Genomic DNA, 17,350 nt, shown 5'->3' with positions numbered 1-17,350 from the left:
CTCGCTAGCCCTAGTTGTTCCTGCCAAATGGCATTCTGGCACATGGGGGAACAAGATCAATGGCACACTGGTTCTTGATATTGTCTAATGGCACAGTAGTGTTTGGGCTCTCCAAGCAGTGGCACAGTCAGGTTTGGGTTCCCAGGCCAATAACTTGCTGACACTTGGGGTCCCGGTGAAATGTGGAAAGCTGACACGCAGGGTCCCAGTCCAATAGACCGCACAGACACTCAGGGTCCCAGTCCAATAGACCGCACAGACACTCAGGGTCCCAGTCCAATAGACCGCACAGACACTCAGGGTCCCAGTCCAATAGACCGCACAGACACTCAGGGTCCCAGTCTTACGGCACGCTAACACTTGGGTTACCAGATCAATGGCACACAGGCTCTTGATGTTCCTGTACAAAGGCACACTGGCACTTTGGGCTCCCCAACAGTGGCACATTCAATTTTGGATTCCCAGGTCAATAAAATGCTGACCCTAACCCAGTAGATTGGGGCACGCTCACACTTGAGGTCCCAGGTCAATGGCACACTAACTCTTGATGTTCCTGTCCAATGGCACACTGGCATTTGGGCTCCCCAACAGTGACACAGTTAGTTTGGGGTTCCCAGGCTAACAACATGCTGACACTTGAGGCCCCAGCCCAATATGGCATTGACTTTTGGGGTCTCCGATTAGTGGCACGCGTACACTTGGGGGTTCCAGAACACTGCGGACGTGGACTTTATATATGTAAACCTGCTGTGTCCGGTATTCCAGGCAGGTTAATAATTCTATGAGCCGGGTCCTGGGACAGTCTGATCTTCTGCACACAATGAGAGTCTATGTAGTAATTGAATCACTCGCTGATTTAGCTCCAGTTTGGATTTTCCTGCATTACAATCTAGAAATGGAATTTTTAATTCTGGAAGGAGGGCACATTTCTACATGAATGATGCGGCGGGTTGTGTCTGTGTAATTACATCACAAGGACTCTCTGTCTTGTTTTCTGATCGTTTGTTGACATGGAGTTTGGTTTCTAAGGATTCCTAAATCCCACTCGATGAGAATCAAAGATGGTTGGACGAACGGAGTCATGTCGTTGTCTATGTCCAATATACAAGTCTTCCCGTCCTGCTAGTAAAATTGTCAAGTTTAGTAGAATTTGAGATTTAAGGGGGGAAAGCCATAATTAACCATTGGCCATGAGATTGACAACCTCAAAGAAGTTTGTCCTGCTTGGACTCTCAAGGTCTAACTTCCACCAAGGTTGTAGGCTATGGTCTACAGGACAACCACTGTGGTAGAAGGTCTCCCATTGAGAAGGTCATTGATGAGTAGAAGATGTCAATCATTCATGGTGCATTCTTCCCAAGCCAAGACATAGCAGAGCATTGATGACCGAGGTAAATTGATATCCGTGACCTCCACCGATGGAACTCATCCACCAAGTGGAAACCGCTCTCTGAAATTGTGACTCCACCGTGGCGATCTACTCCTCTCCAATTATTTACTTTTACCCAGGTCCTTAATATTCAAGAATTACCAAAAATTCTTCACTTTAGAAACCGTGTTGATGGACCATGAGTGCGTGTGTGTATTTTTTTTATTAATAGGGGGCACTGTTGGAGTGGTCATCATAGGAAAATTAGTGCTGCACACCTTTTACAGCAGCTGGGGTAAAGAAAAACGACCTGTATATTAGTAAATCAGAAGTTGAAGCAGCAGCCGACGTTTGGTAATTATGTTCCATTTACCTGCGGAGATATTGGCTTTTTGGTTGCAGCGGCCATTTTTACCAAAGGAAATGCATCCATTTCGGTTGTCCCCTATGAATTTTCTCCTCAGAAACTGATGGTTTTCTTATGTCAATGTATATTCTCAATAAGATTGCGTTAGTTTACCCTCTTTTAAAAATGACAAGCAAAACGGCCATCGCAACGTATCAGAAAAATGACAGTATCTCCGTAAAGAAAAGAAACATTATTACCGGTGTTTACTGCTGCTCTAATTTCTGACTTACTGATATACGGCCATTGCTACGCTTTAGGTGGAAATCCTCCTTATAATTTACAGTACAGTGAGCTGCCATACCACACACAACCTGTGGACAGGTGTGGCGCTGTTTTTGGAAGAAAGTCATGTTTTAATCCTGTGCAGCACCTCTAAAGCTTGTCCGCTCTCTCTCCAGCTGAATTACAGACGTCTGATTTTGGCACTAGACTATAGTACAATCTGTCCTTCCAAGGGCACAGTGCTCCAGAGCAGCCCCTCAATAACTGGAACAATGTGTTTAACATGTGGGAACTTAGAATTTTATTGTCTGTGTTTCTGCTTTATTTGTAAACACTACAAGAGAGGGAAAAATTGGAATACGAGAAAAAGTAGAATTAATCTCCACTCAAGCAGGAAAAAGTTCAGATGAGGAGACCATAAACCTCGGGTCTGATGAGTTGCATAGAAAATACTCTCTTAGCTGATCGTGTAGAATGTGCTAATGCTTGTGCTCTGTGTGTAAACAAGAATAGTTCCGTTCACAAATGGCAAGCAGAGATCTTGAAAATATAAGAAATTTAAACATAAAGTACATCAGAAAGTTGTATAACTTTCCATGATGCAATGATTCAGCTTTATTTACCGAACACAGGAAAGCCCCTTTAAACTCTTCAGATGGGTCATGAACTTGACGATGACTAATGTTTGTCCAGTAGGACTTTTCTGTTTGGATTTAGTAGCACAACATGTTTACATATCTCATGCTTACCTCCCCACCAGGGGGGATCGGGGAGCCGGTGACCCCCGATCTGGAGAGTGGAGCGGGTCCCAGACATAAATGTCTAAGCTGGGAATACCCCTTTAAAGTTTGATCGGTGGGGATCAGAACTGAGCCGCAGCCGCTGTGCCTGAATGAGGAGTTTACCGTACTCACTGGCGCCCTGTTCCTTCCACTGTTGGGCAGGGGTCCTGAGGGTTTTGGTTCTTTGCAAATCCCTTTAAGTCCGGACTTTACACATTGGGTAAATATTAGGGTACCCACACGGAGCGGATTTGTTAAGGATTTTCCGCAGCGTTTCTGCAGCAAAATCCGCACTTGTTACGTGTGGATTTAGCTGCCGATTTTCACCCCTTTAACATTCAAAAGGGGGAACATCCAGAACAGAATGATCCTACTGCAGATTTGCAAATCCACAGCATTCTCTGATTTCCGTTTGGAAAATGTTTAGCAGCATGTGGATGAGATTTTTTTTAAATCCGTCTTTGACTGCAAATTTTCCACTCGCAAATCCGGACGGAAAATCTGCACCAAATCCGCTACGTGTGCACGGGGCCTTATGCTGGTTTACTACTCTCCAAATCTGCACCAAAATCTGTGATGATATACTCCTGTGTTACATGCAGATTTTGGTGCAGATACAGCCGTGGATTTCGCCCATTGCTTTGCAATTAATCAAATCCACGATGAAAATCTGCGGCATTTCCACAACAGACCGGACATGCTACATATTTAAATATCCATTGCATGTCTAGAATCTACTGCAATGTAAGGGAATGGGGTTTTTAAAAAAATAATGGCACTGTACTTTGTTGCAGAATTCCAAAACAGATTCCGCAACTGAAATTCTGCGACAAATATGTGATGTGTGTTCCCGGCCTAATAGGGGAGGGGCTGTGACAACCCATATTGTTAAAAAAACAAAAAACTATAATCGCATTTGCAAAAATGTCCATCTCACACAAGGATGAATGTAGTGTAATGTGGCCACACAAGTAAACCAAAAGTAACCTGAGAAAATTTAGGGGAAATATGTTGTTAAAATGGACGGACTGTTTTAAGACTTTTCTTTTTTTTTTTTCATTTTTCAGGTAGGGACCAATGGAATCATCTCCCCTCAAGACTTCCCCCGGGAAACGCAGTATGTGGACGATGGCTTTCCCACCGATTTCCCGGTGATCGCCCCGTTCCTGTCTGATATAGACACAAGTAACGGCAGAGGGAAAATTTACTACCGACAGGACAATTCCCCCGAGGTTCTCAGTACTGCAGCCAGACAGATTGAACGAGGCTTCCCGGAGGCTGCCTTCTCACCTATCAATGTTGTCTTGGTGACCTGGGAGAACGTGGGACCCTACGAGGAGGTGACGAGACATTCCGAGTCTTCCAATAAGGTAAGTGTCGGAAACGACCAGAATCTACATTGAAATGTTTGTACATAAGAATCCTTGGTTGCTATGGATACACAGCCGAATAACTATAGTCTATTCAGGGAGGTTGTCCCGCATCAGTCACTAGAACCGCATTACTCAGGACTATTACTGGCTTTGGTACCGATAAATGTGGCTGTCCGGTCCCCTCGTCTTTTTAGATCTGCTCTGCTACATAAGTGACTGCATTGTTTATTGGGAATCCAGGGTAGTCCGAAATCCACCTTCTGTCTCATTATTGGCGCAGGCAGCTGTCTATTCCTTACATTCTGCGCTGCAGCTCTGCTTGTTCAGATCGGCTCCTGTGTATAAGCACAAGCCCACCACAAGCTCAATCGAAAGCCAGTTTGCACAAAGTTGATTTTCCTTACAGAAAGGATAGTATGATCAGGAATTACAAGAAAGTAAACCAAAAGTAAAAAAAGATCATCAAATAACCACTACACAATAAGGCAAATGAGCATCGGTAAAGTGGATCCTCCCTACGGGTCAGCTCACTCTGTTATAGGGATTTGCTCTCCGTTTCATCTTCTGGGTTAGGGGAAATTTCCTAGAGTTAAAAGGGGTTGTCTCATCAGGAAAATCCTGGCCCGATTATAGCATAAAGACGTCATAAAGGGGGGGGGTCTCCTGCTACAACCAACGTCTCTGACTCTCGCGGACTTGGGCCGTCTATTACATGGTCGGATATTTGTTTGAAAGGCCGACGTGTAATATTACAGACTCTGCAGGGGATGTTTCCGGCTGGCAATGGCTCCCCCCAGCAAAATCATCTGTTTGCCAGGGGTCTTGGGAGCCAGATATGCGCCTCTAAAGTTTGAGGAGGGTATTTGTTCCTATTTTTGGTCACCCAATGTTGAGTTCTTCTGGGAATGACTTGGTTGACACCATGGGCCATATCTTTATGATATGCCGCAGTCAATGTGCGGTCGTCTTTAATCTAACCCCTGCCTGTCTAGTGAATGTCTTCTGGCCACAAGACCTCACTTTATCCTTCCGATTGCATTTTTTTTTCAATGCCGGCATTTGACGTTCCTTACTACTTCGGGGAATTCGACCCTTTACAGTCTGTTATGAGCTCTTGTTGACTCAGCTGTAAGTGTCTCCATTGAAGCCTCAGATCTGGTTGGTGTGCCGTTATCCTAAAATCCCATAGGCAAACGTAAAGTGCAATACTACTGTTGCATGCAAATTTCCCAGCATGCTTTGTTTTGACAGATTCCATCTTGTTCCCATTTGCGCGGATTTAAATTGGCGGTCCCCCTGAGAGAGAGCCCGCAGTGAATATTTATACTGTCATTTCCAAACGGAGCACATACTCTGCTACATGTGTTACTGAAAGAGTCATTACAGTATTCCCCCCTACCAGGATCAAGTGCAGATCCTCCAGTGGGGGTAAATTTTCGAGATCACATTAAGTTTATTTGTACAAGGATTTTTCCTAAACTAATTAAAAAGGGTCTTTGTAGCTGCAGGAAAGTTTCGTGTGTTTTTAAAGAAAATACCAGTTTGAGGACAGTTGTTTAAACTGGGAAAAAAAAAAACCTTGTAAACCGGGTTCTATGGTATGAAAATGTTTAGCTTGTTAATGTGAGATCATGACACAGCTGCACGCATGATGTAGGAATAGGACGGTCCTCACATCTCATCCGACATATGGAAGACATTCTCTCACATAACCTGGTGAGCGTAGCTAATGGCGGCCATTCCAAATTATTGCCACTGGTCCGTCGCTGGAATGTTTGGGGGGCAGGGATGAGTAGATTTTGATCCGAAAGGGGTTGTCTGGTTTAGAAAAACCAATGGAAATTCAGAGTTAATAGAGGACGGTCTCCCATTCAGAAAAGTAGCTTCAAAGCGTATATTGCGCTCTGGAGGACCCTCCACTTCCGTGCATTACATGGACAGTCCATGGATTTAATTGAGAACTGTGTAATGCTTCATTTCACCTGTGGTGGCACTGTGGGGAAATTGAGCACTCACTATCAGATTCTGCCACAGATTACATAAACTCAAGGACCTTCTTACCCAGGCTACATAGTAGAGGGCTGGTCCTTCCATATGCTGACACTCTTGAATATCCATAGTCATAGATTTCTGGAAGGACACTTTCTTGGACCAAAGTTATGACCTCAAAGGTTGCTGCTGATTGGCTGTTCAAACATGTTTGGCATGCAAAACTTTTATATCCTATCTTAAAGATGTCCAATGAGAGAGAGGTTTGTGGTCAGTTCTAAATACATAAATAAATATATATATATATATATATATATATATATATATATATATATATATATATATACAGTGAAGGAAATAAGTATTTGATCCCTTGCTGATTTTGTAAGTTTGGCCGCTGTCAAAGACATGAACAGTCTAGAATTTTTAGGCTAGGTTAATTTTACCAGTGAGAGAGAGATTATATTTAAAAAAAAACAGAAAATCACATAGTCAAAATTATATATATTTATTTGCATTGTGCACAGAGAAATAAGTATTTGATCCCTTTGGCAAACAAGACTTAATACTTGGTGGCAAAACCCTTGTTGGCAAGCACAGCAGTCAGACGTTTTTTGTAGTTGATGATGAGGTTTGCACACATGTTAGATGGAATTTTGGCCCACTCCTCTTTGCAGATCATCTGTAAATCATTAAGATTTCGAGGCTGTCGCTTGGCAACTCGGATCTTCAGCTCCCTCCATAAGTTTTCGATGGGATTAAGGTCTGTAGACTGGCTAGGCCACTCCATGACCTTAATGTGCTTCTTTTTGAGCCACTCCTTTGTTGCCTTGGCTGTATGTTTCAGGTCATTGTCGTGCTGGAAGACCCAGCCACGAGCCATTTTTAATGTCCTGGGGGAGGGAAGGAGGTTATCACTCAGGATTTGACGGTACATGGCTCCATCCATTCTCCCATTGATGCGGTGAAGTAGTCCTGTGCCCTTAGCAGAGAAACACCCCCAAAACATAATGTTCCCACCTCCATGCTTGACAGTGGGGACGGTGTTCTTTGGGTCATAGGCAGCATTTCTCTTCCTCCAAACACGGCGAGTTGAGTTAATGCCAAAGAGCTCAATTTTAGTCTCATCTGAGCACAGCACCTTCTCCCAATCACTCTCAGAATCATCCAGATGTTCATTTGCAAACTTCAGACGGGCCTGTACATGTGCCTTCTTGAGCAGGGGGACCTTGCGGGCACTGCAGGATTTTAATCCATTACGGCATAATGTGTTACCAATGGTTTTCTTGGTGACTGTGGTCCCAGCTGCCTTGAGATCATTAACAAGTTCCCCCCGTGTAGTTTTCGGCTGAGCTCTCACCTTCCTCAGGATCAAGGATACCCCACGAGGTGAGATTTTGCATGGAGCCCCAGATCGATGTCGATTGCCAGTCATTTTGTATGTCTTCCATTTTCTTACTATTGCACCAACAGTTGTCTCCTTCTCACCCAGCATCTTACTTATGGTTTTGTAGCCCATTCCAGCCTTGTGCAGGTCTATGATCTTGTCCCTGACATCCTTAGAAAGCTCTTTGGTCTTGCCCATGTTGTAGAGGTTAGAGTCAGACTGATCATTGAGTCTGTGGACAGGAGTCTATTATACAGGTGACCATGTAAGAGCTGTCTATAATGCAGGCACCAAGTTGATTTGGAGCGTGTAACTGGTCTGGAGGAGGCTGAACTCTTAATGGTTGGTAGGGGGTCACATACTTATTTCTCTGTGCACAATGCAAATAAATATATATAATTTTGACAATGTGATTTTCTTTCTTTTTTTTATATATATAATCTATGTCTCACTGGTAAAATTAACCTAGCCTAAAAATTCTAGACTGTTCATGTCTTTGACAGTGGGCAAACTTACAAAATCAGCAAGGGATCAAATACTTATTTCCTTCACTGTATATATATATATATATATATATATATATATATATATATATATATATATATTATACACACATATACAAAGATGAGCGTCATGTTCTTCAGCATACACATAGTTTTTTTTTGGCTGACGTGTTTTCCTGCTGGGACGTATCCCTGAGATGCAGTAAACATAGGGGTAATGGACGGATGCACCTGACCATTGTCCAGAAATGGAGACATTGAGTCATAGTAAAATTGCCACCAAGGGACCCAACACGGAGAATATTCTTCCCTCCATCATTCCACTAGTTTATTGTTGCCAGGCTTGATGGCTTCAGACTATATAGTCTTTATCATAGATCCTCTCATGCCACAAAATGGTTCAACAGATGCATATAATTTTTTCCAGTTCTTCCACGAGTGACTGTATATCTTCATCCGACCATCACCACATCTTTTTTATATCCAGCAAAAGAAGAACCTACCATAGTGTAACATTTTTATTGATATTTGGCAAATTTTGGTAGTGATGTTTACCCACTCTCGGGAGTCATGTAGCCAATTGACCTAGAATTTTGAATTTTTAACGGACACCTAAATTTTTGGGTTGTTTTTCATTTATGACTTGGGAAGTTTTCCTTACCTGGCTGCTTATAAAAGTCGAATATTCTTTTGGAGTGGTCGAACTGGCTTCTAAAATCTCTGAGCTTTTGTCCACCCCCGTGGACTTTCTGCATTAGCAAATGGTGATAAGGAACGATATAATTCATGACCTTAATGTTTTAAAATCGGGCCAAAGAACGAGATTGATGGCTGCAAGTGGATCTGTGGGAACTCTTTCCTAAATATAAGATTCCCCACTATCATCCTCCTCGTTGTTTTGGATGACAACAGATCTTCCCTCCACAAATTTCCTAAGCATTCCTCCGCTACATTCACACGAGCGTGACAGATTTACCCGCGTAAAAACCGCTTGTAAATCTCCGCGCGCGTTGCGTTTTCTCATCAGTGTGCTTTGCGCATGGCATGTGTTTTTCACGCACTTGCAAGCACTTTTTTTTCCAATGTAATTGATGCGTGAAACACAGACCGCACACGGATGTGTGTCCATGTGCTGTCCTTAATTTTCACACACCCATTAACTTCAATGGGCGACTAGGTTCGTGACGACGCACCGATATAGGACATGCAGTGAGTTTAACGCAACGAACACTCGCTGTGTGAAAACCCAAGCATTTGTGAATAGCCCCATTGAAAACAATGGGTCCATGTGCTGCTCGCTGTTTCAACGCAACGCACACGGACGAGAATCGCGCTGGTCTGAATGAGCCCGAATACTGAGTGGGAAGGATTTCTACTCCGCTGTCCATCCCCGATATGGGATTCATTCAGATGTATCTGTAGGGGCATTGCTAGACTCTGATAACACCTTGGTGAACTGGTTGCCAGGGGATAGTATGCTGTACCTGAGGACAGGATGCAATTAAAAGAGGAAATGGTAGCCTGGGGCAAATGGCAACAGACCCCACATGCCTGGGCCTAAGGATTCAACCGATGTTGGAAAAAAACGCTATAGACCGTACAGTGTCTCCGGCAAATATCTTTTGACACCCTCAGAGGTGAACTCGATCCTTCCTGTTCCAGGTCAAAAAACTAAAAATTTTTGAAAAACTACTTTATATCGACATCTTCCGATGGTTGGAAGTTCAATATTGGTCTATACAATTAGTTCACGACCGACCGGCATTCTATGTTAGAGGGAGAACCCTTTCAAAATGCCCCTTTTTGCAAATGCAATTTTTGAAAATTTTGCAACGTCTTCAGAACTTTTCTTTTATGTCTTCCAAGTGTATTGTTCTATATGGAAGGATTATTTTTGAATACGAAGGGTGTGATAATCTGACCATGAGCTCTATTATATAGTCCAGATTATTTTAGCAGACTACACTGATGCAGGAAGGATGTTATTTTTTAGTGTCGGACCCCGTGTGAAACATCTATTTGCGGAGTTTTTGGCACTTTAACTAGCCCCTTCAAGCTCCTGGTGTTTAGGGCCAGTAGTGTCCTCACTAACGGAACTCTCCCTACGAACGCTCTTTGATCCATTGTTTGAGGGACTGTGCAAGCCGCTCAGCAGTTTAAAATAGTGCAACGACGTACTAATGAGGAGTACGGCCGCCTGCTCTACTCTGTTTGATTAAAATGAACATTTCCAAGAAGTATTTTGGCAGCAACATTCTTTTGGCCTACAATCGCCTTCCTGAGGGCTGCCAATTAAAGGGATGCATTTTTGTTCTGTGCTTGTTGCATCAGGACAGCCCATTCCCTAGGCAAATTTTTAAATAAACTTGCAGTGTTGGGGGTCTAAAATTTCACATATAATCAAAAGGCCTGGTTTACACACGGCTTTTTAAACCCTACTTGACTTTTTGCTTCAAGGATCAGTCCCAATCCTTACAAGGTTAAAAAAATATCTATTTGAGAATGACAGAAACAAAAACAAAAAGTAATTTTCTTTTCACAATAATTTAGTTACTAGGGGGCAGTATAGTGTCAGAGGTACTGTAATACCATCTTTTAATTGCTTATTTTTTTATATAGTTTTTTGTAACAAGTTCTTTTTATAGTCTTTGGGTGATTAGATGCGTTAAACGGATGCCTAAAAGTGGCAACCATCACCCATAGACTATAATCCGTATCCGATAGCTCTCCTGAGCTTTTCCCGGCGTGTACATAGAAACGTAGACCAAAAAAACGTGCTGTGAAGAAGCGTACTTGTGTGGCACTGTACAGTATATTTTTGTTTCAGTGGCCAACGTATGACACTGGTTTTTAGGCACCATCCTGTATAACCCTGATAATTCAGTCCCGAATAATATAGTTATTTGTGCCCTGCATAACCGTAAACACCTTTCAGAAGGGGTGCTAACAGACAGTACTGCATAGGGTACCATTTATAGAGATGGAGGCTTATTTTGCCCATCGTACATGACCTAATGCAAAAAGTAGTTGAAGACTAAGGCCTCTCATGCACACGACCGTAGCCATGTGTACGGCCCGTGATTGCTGCACGGACGGTCGCAGAGTGTCATCCGCTGGCCGTCCGCAAATCACGGACCGTGTACACATACATTTCAATGAGCCCAGACCGCAAATGTGGCCCGCAATATGACATGTCCGTTCTTTTTCCGGTCCGGGCTCCCGGCCAATGCACGGACCATGGAAACCACGGTCGTGTGCATGGGCCCATAGCAATAAATGGGTCCGCAATTCACCCACAGACTTTTGGGTGAATTGCGGACGCAAAAACAAGTTCGCTTTCATGAGGCCTTAAACACCTGATATTTCCCATTCAATTCAAAGGCATCGGTAGACCCATGGCTACCTTAAATTTTATAAGCTAACTTTTTTCAATGGCTCATGACTAAAATCTCTTTTTTGTTTCTGCAGTTTAACACATTCCAGGCTGTGCTGGCATACGATGAGTCTGACTCCTATGCCATATTCCTGTACCCTGAACATGGAGTCCAATTTTTTGGAACCAGGCCTAAGGAGTCATACAATGTCCACCTTGAGCTACCGGCCAGAGTGGGATTTAGCAGAGGAGATTCTGAAATGTTAAAAAGAGAAGCTCCTTTTTACAGCGTCACCAACAGTGAACAATCTGTGAAGAATCTATATCAGTAAGTGTGACCCTAATCCCATATCATTTTGGCCGCAAAATTATGCCCTACCTACTGGTAAATGTGGCCTACAAGAGACTATTCAATGTGACGTACTTTGTTGATTTACTGTCTGATAGTCTGGACAATCCATAGTCTTGTTGGTTCCAGACTATTGTATTCTTCTGGGAATATTTAAGTAGTTTGTGACGGGTGGGGTGGGCCGGCGATTTTCCAAATATAAATGGTTGTTTCTTCCTTTTCTTAGATCAAGTAATGTTGGTGTTCCAGGAGTTTGGGTTTTCCACATTGGTAGCATTTCGGAATTAGACAATGTAATACCAGCGAAAGTGATGAATGCTCATGCCCAAGAAAGGTTCATTCCACTGATCAACTCCCACAATGACTTTCCTGAACGTCGAGAACAAGAAAACGACTTAACTGGGGAGAACAACTATGACGAGAATTACGATGATGGGGACTACCCTACCGGCCAGACAACAGAGCAGCCTACAACAGATCACGCCAATGTCAACCGTGGATTCTTGGACATTGATGATCCCACCACATTAGTAACTGGCGTAGAGGAGGAAGAAGAGTCATTGCCCTACAATCGGTCCAACAACCATTTACCACCATCTCAAGAAGAGCCCAGCTGGACACCATACGGTAGAGTGGAGGAACCTGAAATCCAATCTTCAGTGAATAGACATCTTGGCAATGAACCGTCCTATGAGACCAGAGAATATCCACCTGAGCCAATAACAGAGGACAATACTGATGCGACACAAAATCCGCCGGTCGATCAACAGAATTCTGATGTCTACAGGAGAGGTCGTGTTTATGGATATGATGAGGATGGTGGATTTGACACTGATGGTAAGGCTCACCTCAAAGTACAAATGGCTCGTCTTCTACTTCATATCTTTTTCTTGGGGGGTTTTCTGCAATTTTATGATGATGACAAAACTCCAAGCTATTAGGGGTTCTTTCTTTTCGTCTAGCTGCTCACCAGATATGCACCCCACAATTGTCACTTATATAATTTTCCAGTTTTCCGAACATAATGAATATAATTGGGTCAAGGGATTTAATATAGCTTGTCCTTACACGTAGATGTAGATAATGTAACTGGAGGCACTATGGATGACGGGCAAGTAGCAAGTGCCCACGGGGTGTAGAAGTGGCCATCTTGAGTAGTATCTTAAGATCTTTAGTGTTTTCCTGTAGATATAGGTAAGTTTGAGGTATCTCGGTAAAGTAATGTCTAAGAGTTCAGACTTTTTGTTATCCAGGTAATTACAAAAAATTTAAAAATTTTATTTTCACCATGAAGAATATTCTTCATGGCCTTCATGCTTGCAATTAATGGCTTTTACAAAAAAAAAAATGTCCCACCCCACAGAATGGCTTCCTGCATTGTGAATACGAACATGTTCAATTCACTTTAACCGCGGGGGTCCGGTTGTTGCGGCCATAAGACGGGCGCTAAAATGCGACCACGTTACGGCCATCTGAATGTGGTCTAAGACTTTTTTAGATCTTTTTGTTTGATTTAATGGAAATGAATTGACCTTTTTCTTCCATTGTCACCATTTATAGTGCTTCCTTTTAACCCTGTGAGTAGAGAGACCTGCGAGAGGAAACTCGGTTATTGTTCACAATACGCCTACTGCACGGACTACGCTACGGGATTCTGCTGTCAGTGCCAGGATAATTACTACGGTAATGGAGTGCACTGCTTACCCAAAGGTAAGACTGTTGTGGTGTATGAGACCCTGCATGCTGGTAACCATTCATGGACCCGGTGGATATTTATTGAAGACCACCTTCTCATTAGGACCTAAACGGCAATCTGTTCTTTTGTTCATTTCCATAAGAGTGAATATGTCTGAGTACCTAAGTTTTTTTGTGGACAGACCCTACGGATCTCATGTCTATGGTGGCCAGGAGATTGTCCCCTGACATCTTCTGTTAACAGGGTTTACCCCCAAGATAAGGGGTGCCAGGGGTTTTTGACAATAGCTTCGCTCTTCTCTCACCAACCCGCACAGGCATGTCTAAGGTGGAGTTGAGGAAGATAGTTGTTGGGTTGGCCAATTGGTATTTCATGTGTATGGTCTGTGTAGAACCTTTATCACTTCATACAAAGGGGGGTGTTAAATTTATGTTACCTATATGTATAGGGAGGGTTGATATAATTGAACTTGGAGGATCTCTTAAGCTGGCCATAGATTTGAGATATTTATTGGCAAATCCAGACAATTTTGGTGGAATCTGCTAGCAAGCCAATGTCTATGGCCCACTGCGGGCATTAGATTGGTAGGATTGACTCAGGTTTTGTTTTACCGATAACTATTGTTTCCCCTGAGCTAAGCCGGCGCCACAGTCCTATTCAGGTGCTAACACTTAATTTCATGTTTTTTTTATCTTCTCAGGTGCTCCAAACCGAGTCAATGGTAAAGTAAGCGGAAACCTCCTTGTGGGACAAAGGCCCGTCAGCTTTGATGGCATTGACCTGCACGCGTACATAGTGGTGAATGACGGAAGAGCTTACACCGCCATTAGCCAGGTTCCGGAGCCTGCGTCCTGGTCACTGACTCCATTGACTGCCATTGGGGGACTTTTCGGTTGGCTCTTTGCACTCGAAAAACCCGGACATCAGAATGGTTTCAGTATAACTGGTGAGTTCATGACACATACATTACATACAATGTCCTATACATATAATAGAGATGGTAATGAATATAACGTGGGATGGCTCACACAGCAAGTGTTTACTTAATTATTATTTTTTTTAATGTTTCTTCAAAAATTACAGATATATATTTTTTTCATCACATCCGATAAACATACATTTTGTCAAGAGGGGTTTTTCGTAAATGGGCACACATATGCACATACGTATACATACGAATACACAAGTACATAAGTGAACACATGTACACACTTGTGCACATACATATATACACACACAAACACACACACACACACTCACACCTACATACGTACACTCACACCTACATACGTACACTCACACCTACATACGTACACTCACACCTACATACGTACACCCCTACATACGTACACCCCTACATACGTACACCCCTACATACGTACACACCAACATATACGTACACCCCAACATATACGTACACACCCCAACATATTTACGTACACACCAGCATATACGTACACACCAACATATACGTACATACCGCATATACGTACATACCTACACATACGTACAACTCCATACATACATACGTACACAGAGATACATACGTACACACATATATACTACGTACACTCTTATGTACATGCCTTAATATGTACACACCTACATTTGCATACATACATACATATGTACATACCTACGTACACACCTACATAGGTACACACCTTCATACGTACACACCTACATTTGTACAGACCCATACATACGTATGTGCACACATGCGAACACATATATATAAACACACGTACGTACACAAAGACATATATATGTATATTAGTGGAATTTCTTTATCTAGCACCTGATAATCCAGAAAGTCTGATAATCTGGCACTTGTTTCCAGCACAGACAGACCATATAATATCAGCTTTCACAAGACCTGAAGTAGGTGACTGAGCAGGGAGAACAAGTTTGGAAATTTTCAAATGATAGTAGCAGATTTCATATTGGTTCATTTAGTCAGGGTCTTTCTTCCTGAAGGTTCTCAACCCTTACAAGTGAATTTGATCTGCTTTTCTATGAATGATAAACCAGCACATAGCAGGTCCCACTGATGCTGGACTAAAGGACTGTTACATTGTGCATATACACATAGCACATATACTCACACACAAATACACACAAATGTAAAGTAAAGCGCTTTCACGAAGCATTCCCAAGTTGCAGTGAGAAGTGCGCCCCCCACTGCCTGATTTTGCTTACTGTATGTCTCAGCCTCCAGGGGGAATGTGCGACCCTTGACTGCTGTTATAGTTTTGGGACATGCTGCTCGTATCCAGGACACAGACCCCAGATGCTGAGTATTGTCAATGCTGCAGGAGGGGGATCTGCCCCTGTGACCCCTTCTGTCCGTTTTGCACATATTCCCATTATTAGTGGGGTCTGGCTATGATATGATGCTCTGACTTTTCTTGGTTCTTCTTCCTTTTCACATAGGAGCGAAATTTGTCCACAACATTGAAGCCGTATTTTCCCCAGGAGAAGAAGTCGTTCACATCACACAAGTTGCAGATGGTTTTGATACCGATAACTATATCCATTTAAGAACGACCATTAAAGGGAGAATTCCATTTATCCCCGAGAGCTCAACGGTCCAGATTAACCCTTACTATGAGATCTACCAGTACTCTGGTTCAGGTAATGCAGGATACCTGGTGCACCACGTCTGAACGATGCTTAGGTTGATAGGGAACATCCTGCAAAGCCTGGAGTAGCTGCGATCACCTGTTGTAATAAAGTGCCACCTCTCAGAAATCAATCACAATACAACTGTACAGCGCGGTATACGTTTTTTTAAACATGGGAGCCTATTGTATACGTCACAGGCATATGTTTAACATATACATCATTAACTTTTCAATAGCTTTTAATGATGTATATGTTCAACCGACACAATTATAGTCTAAGGGTGACGGATACGTTAAGCGAATGCCTAACCGTGGCATCTGTCACCCAAAGACTATAATGATATCTGTTTCAAGATGTCATGATCTCTCATGACTCCAGTTCACGTATGTTTAACGGATACCATTAAAGTCTATGGTGATGGATGACACTAATAAGCATCTGTCACAGCCTGTGTTTATCATATACATTGGAAGCTTTTTCCTGGCATTTATGTTCAAAGTATGGGCAAAACATGATGTGAACAGGGCCTTACTTACATGCATACATGGCAGACTTCTGTTGCGTTGGTAAAAGTGCCGGTAGGCCTTTATTTTTCTCGCTGACAGCTGATTGTATTAAAGCACATGTCGACCTTTGAACACCATTTTATAGTGAAATCACTGTGTACATACATTACATTACTTTCTCCTGTACTGATCCTGAGTTACATCCTGTATTATACTCCAGAGCTGCACTCACTATTCTGCTGGTGGAGTCACTGTGTACATACATTACATTACTTTCTCCTGTACTGATCCTGAGTTACATCCTGTATTATACTCCAGAGCTGCACTCACTATTCTGCTGGTGGAGTCACTGTGTACATACATTACGTTACTTTCTCCTGTACTGATCCTGAGTTACATCCTGTATTATACTCCAGAGCTGCACTCACTATTCTGCTGGTGGAGTCACTGTGTACATACATTACATTACTTATCCTGTACTGATCCTGAGTTACATCCTGTTATATACTCCAGAGCTGCACTCACTATTCTGCTGGTGGAGTTACTGTGTACATACATTACATTACTTATCCTGTACTGATCCTGAGTTACATCCTGTATTATACTCCAGAGCTGCACTCACTATTTTGCTGGTGTAGTCACTGTGTACATACATTACATTACTTTCTCCTGTACTGATCCTGAGTTACATCCTGTATTATACTCCAGAGCTGCACTCACTATTCTGCTGGTGGAGTCACTGTGTACATACATTCTATTACTTTCTC

General features: G+C 42.7%; 1 protein-coding gene across 2 annotated transcripts in view; it reads left to right on the top strand.

Moving 5' to 3' along the window:
• The window catches only part of NID2 (nidogen 2), a 74,689-nt gene that overhangs the window by 24,440 nt on the left and 32,899 nt on the right, over positions 1-17,350 (top strand). For both annotated transcript variants that reach the window (XM_075844125.1, XM_075844124.1), the window contains exons 2-7: positions 3,850-4,152; positions 11,503-11,735; positions 11,983-12,593; positions 13,317-13,466; positions 14,153-14,398; positions 15,886-16,086. In XM_075844125.1, coding sequence (XP_075700240.1) covers positions 3,850-4,152; positions 11,503-11,735; positions 11,983-12,593; positions 13,317-13,466; positions 14,153-14,398; positions 15,886-16,086 — 1,744 coding nt within the window. The remainder of the gene's footprint in view (positions 1-3,849; positions 4,153-11,502; positions 11,736-11,982; positions 12,594-13,316; positions 13,467-14,152; positions 14,399-15,885; positions 16,087-17,350) is intronic.

Source organism: Rhinoderma darwinii, chromosome 12 (genome assembly GCF_050947455.1).
Source record: "Rhinoderma darwinii isolate aRhiDar2 chromosome 12, aRhiDar2.hap1, whole genome shotgun sequence".
Lineage (NCBI taxonomy): Eukaryota > Metazoa > Chordata > Amphibia > Anura > Rhinodermatidae > Rhinoderma > Rhinoderma darwinii.
The sequence above is the reverse complement of the archived record's forward strand: the minus strand, read 5'-3'. Positions and strand labels throughout refer to the sequence as shown.